This window comes from Myotis myotis, unplaced genomic scaffold (assembly GCF_014108235.1).
Source record: "Myotis myotis isolate mMyoMyo1 unplaced genomic scaffold, mMyoMyo1.p scaffold_m19_p_31, whole genome shotgun sequence".
Classification (NCBI taxonomy): domain Eukaryota; kingdom Metazoa; phylum Chordata; class Mammalia; order Chiroptera; family Vespertilionidae; genus Myotis; species Myotis myotis.
In genome coordinates this window covers 151,335-161,838 of record NW_023416337.1, presented here as the reverse complement: position 1 = coordinate 161,838, position 10,504 = coordinate 151,335, and the positions used below count along the sequence as shown (strand labels likewise).

General features: G+C 39.7%; 1 protein-coding gene across 4 annotated transcripts in view; it reads right to left on the bottom strand.

Moving 5' to 3' along the window:
* Positions 1-1,523: 1,523 nt before the first annotated feature.
* SPIN1 (spindlin 1) overlaps positions 1,524-10,504 on the bottom strand; it is a 98,996-nt gene continuing 90,015 nt past the window's right edge. For 3 of the 4 annotated variants that reach the window (XM_036302334.1, XM_036302336.1, XM_036302335.1), the window contains 2 exons: positions 9,026-9,259; positions 1,814-5,018 (listed from right to left, as the gene is read on the bottom strand). In XM_036302334.1, coding sequence (XP_036158227.1) covers positions 4,819-5,018; positions 9,026-9,259 — 434 coding nt within the window. In that variant the 3' untranslated portion in view covers positions 1,814-4,818. Of the gene's footprint in view, positions 5,019-9,025; positions 9,260-10,504 lie in introns of all 4 variants that reach the window. The other variant, XR_004966649.1, reaches the window with a different exon arrangement.

The following is a 10,504-nucleotide window of genomic DNA, read 5'->3' as shown; positions in this document are numbered from 1 at the left end:
ATCAATTGGCTGCCTCCTGCACACCCCCCACTGGGGATGGAGCCCACAATCTGGACATGTGCCCTTAACCAGAATCAAACCCAGGACAATTTCAGTCCGCAGACTGATGCTCTAATCACTAAGCCAAACTGGCTAGGGCTATCTACATTCTTGTAATGGAAATTATTTAAATTTCTTGAGAAGATTTCTCTCCAAAATAAAATATTTATTTTTGCTGGAAAAAAATAACTTTGGATTCTAATTCTTACTATACAGAGACATAGATTCCTATATCCTAGTGACTAATACCAGTATGACTTTTTATTAGGCAATTTGGAAATAAAGAAGTTTTTGCTATTAACTTATAATTAAGGTTACAAAAACTATCCACAGAAATTAGACTATAGATTATTCCGATCATCCCACTGCAGTAATGTAACTTTGAGGCTTTGACACAGCAGCGTTGAGGGTCTGAGTCCTGGCAGCCTCTGTGATCCTGGACAACATACTCAACATCCCCTCCGCACACCTGCACAACACAGGAAAGTCTCGCCTTCCTCACAGGATTAAGAATTCAATGACGAAGTACTTGGCAAGGTGCTTACTCAGCATCTGCGAGTGCTGTTCTGATCACAGAGCTGAGTACTGATAGGGAACAAGAAGGCAGGCCCATCCCTGCAGTCCCCAAGAGTGAGGACTGCTCTCAACAGACCCGACTGATGAGACCTGACAAAGAGCAGCCAGCAACCACCAACACTCAGACTACACTTGCTTTGTTCGTTTCTGGGAGAAAGGTTTCCTGAACTGTAGCTCCGTCACCACAAGACTACAACTAAGGGCCGGCCCAGGGTGAGCACCTGCGCTTCCAGGTTCATCTCCCCCCCCCCCCCCCATTGTCTCTAGAGCCTCCCGCCAGGGCCGGGGAGGCTGCCCTGCATACCCTTGGCTGTGCAAGACAAGCCAAACTCAACCAGGAAACATAAAAACAAGGAATCTAATAAAGGCACATCATATACTCTACTTTTCACTTCGCTGATTAAAATTACGCCGGTGGGTAAAACAGAGGACATATAGGTCACAGTAGTGCCTACATTTCTTTGTCCTTGCCACTGAGAAATGAAGATGTTTTACTACAGAATCTCACAGATTGCTATTTAAGTATTCATAAAGCATTATAAGCAGCATACAAAGCAAGAATAGATATGAAAATATAAAATACATATTTAATTCTATTTAAACAAGTTAAAAATTTTATGATAAATTAAAATTTCTTATTAATGGCAAATCACACACTTTAATATTTGGAACTATGTATATAATATATTTGGGATACTGATTAATGCCCCCATTCCTTTCAGATATTATTGAATATTATCATTCAAATAAAAATTCTATTTGTTTTTATGTATATCTAACATTTACACGTGGTGAAAGGGGTAAAAAAAGGTCACTTAAAATCTTAAAGTAAAACTTTAAAAACTTTTTTTAGAAGCAGGTTTTACACATCACATTTTGCTCATGAGCACAAAATTTACAGTCAAAAGTTGCACATAAAGGGTTTATTTTAAATGTTTTAAGGATAGGATAGAGTTACATCATAATTATAAAAATTACTTACAGAATTAACAGATTTATATAGTTTATACTTCTAAATGCAGAGAACAGGGAACTGTCTACACATTGTATAAAATAAAATTAAAAATGAATTCAAGCTTGAAAGATGAGGTCATTACCTACTTTTAAGATGTGAACACGAAGACCTCTGAACTATACACATTCATTCAAACTGCACTACAATGATGGAAAATACAAAAAGCGCAGCATTTCCAAGGAACCACAGACATTTCGACCATAATTACTTGTTTCTGTTTTGTCTTTGGATAACTTTCTCTCTCTTTTTTTTTTTTAAAGACAATCATCTTAAGAATGTTTTCAGGCACTACAATTTGTGACAATCAAAAGAGTCTTCCAATGGGTCCACAGCGTTCAGTGATTCAAGCCCAATGCACTTCGGGGTTTGGCACGTAAAATAATAGAAATGAAATCTGGTTTAGAGGTCACTGTGATTGTTCTAAGATGCACAGTCCCTTCAAATGCTGCATGACACACATAACTGGAAAATCACCTCCTGTTGGCACTACATTTGCTTCACCAGTGCATTTTATCCTACAACCACTAAAACAGCACAGTAAGCAAATATACAGAAAACTGAAAACAAGTAAAAACAAAGATAAAAAAACAAACGAAAAAAAAACCTAAATTATCTTTAACATGCACTTTTCATTAGTTACATTGGACATTTTACTTAGAAGAGAGCATGCAAAAAGGGATGGTTTGCTTTAAGGTTTTCCTTCGAAGCTTTACATGGCAGCCAGACATCACACACGCACACACGACACGATAATACTATAGCAGGTCAGTGAGGAAGGCCAATACATTTTATACAGATTCATGTCTTGTGTTGTCACAAGTCCCATGATAATTTTGGAAAATAATGTTGGGTTCCTAGAACAAGGAGCCAACATTCAGATACCAGGAAAACGCAAGCAATGCATGCAGATCTGAAACATGAGCCTAAAATGAAGCCTGATATATTGGGCTAGGGAGCAGAATTAGTCACAGCATCAGGAAGTGTGGTATAAGCCACACACACACACACACACACACACACAAAAGGAAAACAAACAACAAAAACCCTTCCCCTTCCTTCACCCTTAAAGGCAAAAAAATGGAACAATAATTAAAATAATAACAATAATCACTTGTCACATTCATCAAGAGTGGCAGACCATGTGGTACTGAGAAGCTGCTAAAGGTACTTGTGGAGATAGCACAATGCAAGTCATTAAGGAATGCTAGAAATGTTTCCACTGGCCCAACCCTCAGCAGGACACTCTGGCGAGCTTTGTTTCTCGGCCCGAAGTCACTGTGCTGTTTGTGTGGTGCACGCGCTAGACACACTCTCTCTCTGGGCCACATGTCCACTTGAGTTTGGGGAGCCGGGGCTGGCCTTAGATTCACATGCAGGCACTCTTACAAGAGCCACCAGGAGAGCAGCGGACAGGCGTGCAGATGACACTAGTTCAGACACGGGAGGAGTACCTAAGACCAAGGTAACTCACTGCATGGAGAAGCTCGCCCTTGGCTGCTGTGATGAGGCGCTGGATACGCTGTAGGAAACGTGGTGTGTACGTATATGGTGTGCGGGGTTACCATCCAACAGCACTCGGCGCAGCCTTCCTGGAGCGAAGTGGGCATCATGCAAACCACACGTGAGACCTTTAAACTACAAAATCTCTGACATCAAGGACAGCCATGATGGAGGTCGATTGACAGCAAGAGTGTTTAGCCTTCTACCCAAATCTTAGGTAAGATTTCCAATCTCCCCGAGAGACTGGTTTCATGTAAGGCCTTTATCCTACCTTTCAAACCGCCACGGCTTATCTAAAACAAAGTGACACATGGGTGTATTGCTGCTAAACCAACCACTTTTTTAGTTAAAACCACCTTGAAGGAATAAGCCAGGGAAGGATTCTGTGGCTAAGGGCCGCTATCAGTCACACCAACAGAAGAGCATGGGCCATTGATCCTGGTGTAACAGTGTCCACAGAAGCAGCACATTATAAGCAAGAACATACAGCACCCCAAAAGATGTCAGGAGATTGTAGCTGGTATTTGCCTAGACATTCTTTGTGGGGGAAAGCCGGGGAAAAAGCCTTTGGATCATAATCATATATCAGTAATAGTAGCAATAAAAATGCAAGTGTCCCAGAGAACTTGTTCGAGGGCAACATTGTCATTCTTCAACTTACATTATTCATATAAAGTACTATGTTCTTCCAGGACCTCGTCACATACACGCAGGTGAGTGATGTGCTGTTGCTTTTAAATCTGTGTACCAAAATCCAGGTTACTGATTTGTACAAATAACGGACCCAACGTGCGTCCAAAATACACTGGCGTTACACTTTGTGGACCAAGCACCTGGGCTTTGCTTAAAAAAAAAAAAAAAAAGTATTTGATAAAATATGTAAACAAAAGAATTTACAAAACTTAGACTTAAAGGCAGCCTTTTACCCAGATTTCTAACTGTCTTATAAAATTCTACTGTGGGTCATTAGCTGTTGGGAAGTGATTTATATTTGGACTTACGGTTTGAAGCCTCCAAACTGGAAAAGGTGCTCTGAACTTTTGACTTTGAAACGAGCTGAGCATCCCTATGTGCTTCCTGTGCCCAAATTTAATTTTAAATCAGCAGCACTAATATGTCAAATATGACCGACTTGGGTCAAGCGCTCCTATTAAACTGGAGAAAATGACTTAACCCCATCCAATCCACAAAGAAAGGACTGCCAATAAAGTGTGTGTGTGCGCACACTCACGTACACGCGCGCAAAGATCTGTGTGTGCATATATATATATTATATACGTATACACACAGACACAGGTAGATATTGATACATATATATCTCAAAAAAAGGCAGTAACAAAAATACCAAACTATGCTTGCATTGTGGCAGCAGAATAAGAGAATGTTAAGAGTGAAGGGGAAATGGATAAAATTGATTACAGTTTTAATTGACAATGATACTAGTTTAACTTTTACCTGTAACTCCCCTCCAGACAGACTGACTTCTTTTAAGAGGAAGGAGTTGCTTACACAAAAGGCTTTGTGTTCACATAAATCTGTACTATTCAGAACAAAACCCGTTCTGCTGGCAGAGATTGTGGGTTCGCAGGGACATTTAAGCTTTCATTAAACTGGAAAGCAGAAAGTCTTTATGTCTACAAATTATACATTTAATAGTTCCACAAATTTGGCAAAGTTCATGACGACATCTAGGATGTTTTCACCAAATCGTAGACATAAATATGGAAATCATCATCAAACTTGATGAAATAGACAGACGGTTTGGCTTCTACTTGATGAATGACCATGCCAGTCCTTTTAGAGCCATCTTCTTTGGCATATTCCACTTGTTTGCCTACTAGGCTGTCCACAACTTCTCCTGGTTCCCTTTCTGCTGGAGGTGAATCATCTATATGTAAATAGTGGAGAAAAATAATTTATAGCCATTTTTTAGAAACATACCAACTCATATCTATTTTAACAAACATTTTTAATATCCTGGGTTTATCTTATCTAGACCAAGAGTCAGCACATTTTTTCTTCAAGGGCCAGACTTGAGGCCATGTGGTCTCTGTAGGAACTACCCAGCTCTGCTTTGTGGTGTGAGAGCAGCCACAGATGATACATAAATGAATGGTGTGGCTGTGTGCCAGTAAAACTTCATTTACTACCCTGACCGGTGACTCAGTCGGTTGGAACATTGTTCCATACACTAAATGGTTGTGGGTTCAATCCCTGGTTGGGATGTGTACGGGAGGCAACCAGTCGATGTTTCTCTCTCTCGCAAATCCATAAAAACAAAAACACATTTTTGGGTGAGGATTGAAAATAAAAACAAAAAATAAACAAAACTTCATTTACAACAACAGTGTGTTGATCCCCAAGATCTAGACATGTAAACAAATTTAAGAGTGCTCACCAGAAATCCCCTTGGCTCATGTTTAATTACGGCTATAATTACTTGAAGAGGTAAGGACTAAATGAAGAAAAGGGCTAAGGAGAAAAAATCTAAATAATTATATGCCTTTTTAAAAATAAGTCTGAGTTACTCTAAAATAGGACTTCAAAGCAGACAATGCCTACTGGGATAACTAAGAATATGCTACACACTTAAAATGCCTAAGTACTTCTGCTCTTAAAGCTTCTTTATCCTCAACTTCACTGCATTATACACTGTCTTCCTAACCCAGTTTCAAAACAAAAGAGATTTATTTCTATAGATGATGTATTAAAGAATTGTAAACCTGAAACCTCTACGGTTTTATTAACCAATGTTACCCCAATAAGTTCAATATAAAAGAAAACAAAAGATTTCCTATGCTTTAAAATTAGTTGCTAAGTGAACATGATCCCCAGACAAATTACAACGGAGTCTCCCAGGATGGCTGAAGCACCTGTATTTTTTAAAAGGTTCCCAGGAAAACTTAAGTGTGAAGGAACACGGCCCTATGACCTAGCAGGAACTCTGTTCTAGTAATACACATGTAATGAGAGCAAACCATCACCACCAACAACAAAGAAACAAAGTAACAGAGAAAAAAGGGGAAATGAAGGTAGGAGTTAACAATTCTATTTTAGAAGCCTCTGTAGGTCCTGAAGAACAGGTGCTTTCTCCCATGTACCAGCAGAGGGCAGGGCCTTCAGGTAGGGCAACCGGACATCTGGTTTTCTCAGGGCAATCCAGGCTTAAGCTGGTCATCCCGGCACAATGGCTGGCAGTGTACCATTCTATTCTTATAGGGATCCTGGTTTGGATCATTAGCATGTTACCAGTAGTTTGCCTCGGAATACAACAAATTCTCTTATTGAATAACATGATCCAAACCCTATTCTGATCTCTGGTACTAAGACACACAAAAAATACAACTAAAATGTTTGGGCACACATATCTTATCGGTACTTTTTTTTAAACAATAAGTGAAGAGGAAACCAAAGCTGAAATCTCTTCAAAAATGCTTTTCCCTCAAGCAGCAGCATCATACCACCACTTCATGGCCCTTCATGTTTACAAAGGAACCCCACAGGCATGGCTCCCAGACTTTCCACAGTAAGATGAGCAAAGAAACAAGGGACTCACAGAGGCCACGGCAGAGCTCTCACTCAGAGCACCAACACTGTCTCTAATGGCAAGAAAGCTTCCATACCACTCGCAAAAGTACTGAACAGTCTGGAGAGAGAAGATAGGATGGAGAAGTGGTTGGGATGGGAGAGGAGATGGGTAATGTGCAAATGACCACACACTTTCTATCATCCAAGTCCACAACACTTACTTTGACTGGATATATCTCTTTTAAAAAAATAACTTCATACAGGTTGGAGTAATGCTCTTGAGAAATGCTTTCATGGTAACTCCTGCCTATATGAATACTTTCCATTACACATCTGTAACAAATGTACACAAACATTAAAAAAACAATCTAGAAGGTAGAAAGTCAGGGCCTGATGAACATGTGAGTAGGCTCACTGACTCGCTTGTTCACAGAAAGAACTGAAAAATGGGGAACAGAAGCCCTGGCCGGGTAGGTCGTTGGTTAGAGCACCATCCCTAAACGCCAAGGTTGTGGATTCGATCCCCAGTCAGGGCACACATAAGAATCAGCCAATGAACACATAAGTAAGTGGAACAACAAATCCATGTTTCTGTTTCTCTCTCTCTAAAAATCAATAGAAAAAAATAAAGGTAATAGAGATGCAGTCACATTACTAAAATCATATCTGTGTCTGCCCAGGGTTCCAATGTTTGAAGAAAGGATATGGAGTAGTCTTAAAAAGAACAGGCTAATTCCATTCACAATAGCATTAAAAAGAATAAAAAACTTAAGAAGAAATCTAACAGAAAATAGTGTAAAACTTATACTTTGAAAACTACAAGACACTGTAGATAGAAAAAAAAATCTCAATAGATAGAAAAACATCCTATGCTCACGGGTCAAGACGGGAGTTCTCCTTGAACTGACCTAGAGATTCAACATGATCCTTTCCAGAGTCCCAGCTGGTTTCCTTGCAAAAACTGATTAAGCTGATTCCAAAATTCATATGAAATTTCAAGAGACCAGAAGAAGCAAAACAATCGTGTGTGTGTGTGTGTGTGTGTGTGTGTGACAGATTCACACTTCTGGACTTTAAAACTTATTACAAAATAATTTAATCAATTGTAACCAGACATATGAGCAAATGGAAAAGAAGTGAAAGTCCACAAATACACCCATACATCTATAATGAATTGATTTTCAACAAGGGTGCCAAAACCATTTAATAGGGAAAAGAATTGTGTTGGTATTTGTTTTCTTTTAAATGGTGCTCAGATAATTGTACTGTCACATGCAAAAGAATAAAGCTGAACCCGTAAGCTACATTATAAACAAAAATTAACTCAAAACATATCAAAGATCTCAATAGAAGAGCTTAAGAAATAAAACTTAAGACTCTTAAAAGAAAACATAAGGGTAAGTCACTGTAGCCTTGTATTTGTCAAGAGATTACAAGATACAACACCAAAGACACACACAACAAAGGCAACATAGGTAAAATGGACTTCAGACCACCATCAAGAGAGTGAACAAGAACCCATAGAATGAGACAAAGTATCTGTAAATCACGGAGCTGACAGGAGACTTGTACCTAGAATATTGACTCTTTCAACCCACAACAGCCAGCCAGTTGAAAAAAGTACAAAGGACATAGACACATTTCTCCAAAGACATACAATGAAAAGATACTTGATATCTTTAGTCATCAGGGAAATTACATATCACTTCACAACCAATGACATAAAAAAGTCAGATAACAAGAAGTGTTGGTGAGGGTTGGAGAATCCAGAAGCCTCACACACTGTTGATGAGAATGCATTAACAGTGCAACCATCTGAAATCAGTCTGGCAGTGCCCTAAACAATGGAAAAATAGCCTCAGATGAGGATTAAGAAAAAGAAAAGAAACAACAGCGAGCGATCACTGTGACCCACCAATTCCGCTCCTAGGTATATATATACCCAAGAGAGATGAAAACACCCCCCATTCAGAAACTTGCACACAAATATTTATAGCTACTGTCTTCATAGTAAATAAGATAGAGGACAATCCAAATGTCCATCAACAGATGACCAAACAGAAGTACTGACATGTGCTGTAACACAGACAAGCCCTGAAAACAGTGCTGAGTGAAAGAAGCCAGTCACAAAGGGCCCCATACCACATCATCCATATGAAAGTCCCAAGTCCACAGCAGGGAAATAGCCACAGAAAGTAAATTACTCTTGGCAAAGAGGTAAAAATTTCACAACCTATGCTTATGTGTGACTTATCCCTATTAATTAAAATTAAAAATGTATCTGCAAAATAGTTTAGCAAGTATCTTGCTCTAAAATTCAAATTACTTTTGAATAATCAAAAATAAAAGTTGTCAATTCATACTTACTAGAATCAGGCATAATGCGAAGGTCCCCTTCTTTATAATCATCTAAGAGCTGGTACATGTACAAGACGGGGTCTTTCTCATAGGTGATGTAAAACCATGTGTTCATTATAGGGGCACGTGCCAAGACCATTCCCCTCCATTCGTCTTTAGAACCATCCTCGGTCTCAAACATGTGCTCTACAGCTTTGCCAATCATTGTGTCGGCTAAGTGTGCATCGCTGATTCGAGATGTTGCTAGGAACAAAAACAAAAGAAAACCATGGTCTATAAAGGGTTTTACTGAATATGTACTGTGAAAACTGAACTTATTCAAATGGTGTCCACACGATACACTAGCCAGCATCAGAATCCTCTGGTGGTTTTTAAGAATTACCACCAAAATTACGTTGCTGGGCCTAGCCCAGATTTGATTCCATCAGAACTATCTTATTGCCCCAAGTCAGTTATTTTGAGAATATTTTTTCCTCTAAATTTTTCTGAACTCATCTGCTCTTGGTGCTATATCTAAACTAGGACTTCCTTCCCTTTATATTAACCTCTTACATAAATAACCACAGACCATTTATTAAAACTAAGAAATTAACCTATTTAGGTTTTTATTTTATTCTTGCTCCTTCAATTTATTTCCATAGCAACCAGAGTGACCTTTGTGGCAGTTTTAGGATTGTGTTATTCATTTGGTTTTTTGTTGTTGTTTCTTTTCTTTTTATTAATCCTCATCTGAGGCTATTTTTCCATTGATTTTTAGAGAGTGGAAGGGAGAGGGGAAGACAGAGAGAAACACTGATGTGAGAGAAACCCATTGATTCATTGTCTCCTGCAACTGAAGTAGATGCCCTTGACTGGAATCGAACTGGGGACCCTTAGGTCCGCAGGCCGATGCTCCATCCATTGAGCCAAGCTGGCCAGGGCTGTTGTTTTTTAAAATATATTTTTATTGATTTCAGAGAGAAAGGGAGAGGGACAGAGAGCTAGAAACATCAATGATGAGAGAAAATCATTGATCAGCTGCCTCATGCATGCCCTCTAATGGGGATCCAGCCTGCAACCCAGGGCATGTACCCTGACCCCTTGGTTAATAGGTGGATGCTCAATCACTGAGCCATACCGGCCCGGCATGTTCATTTGTTTAAAATGCACTCGTGTTTTCCTTTCACATAGTTTGAATAATGAACTGCTTCTCATGGGCCAACTTCTCCTCTGGGCCCTCTTCACCCCTACTGTCACCTCCCTCCTAACTACCTTCACCTCAGCGACATGGGCACCTTTGTTTTCCTGGAACACGCCCTGGTCTCCTCATCTGGACCATGTGCTGCCCCCACACCTTCAGGGGCTGGCTCCTGAGCAGGTCTCCTCCCAGAGGCTCTCCACGATCACCCTGGGGAAAGCAGCCCCACCAGCCACAGTCACCAGTCACCTCACCCGGTTTTATTTCTTAATGGCATTTGTCATCATCTACAGTTATCCTGTTTTACATGT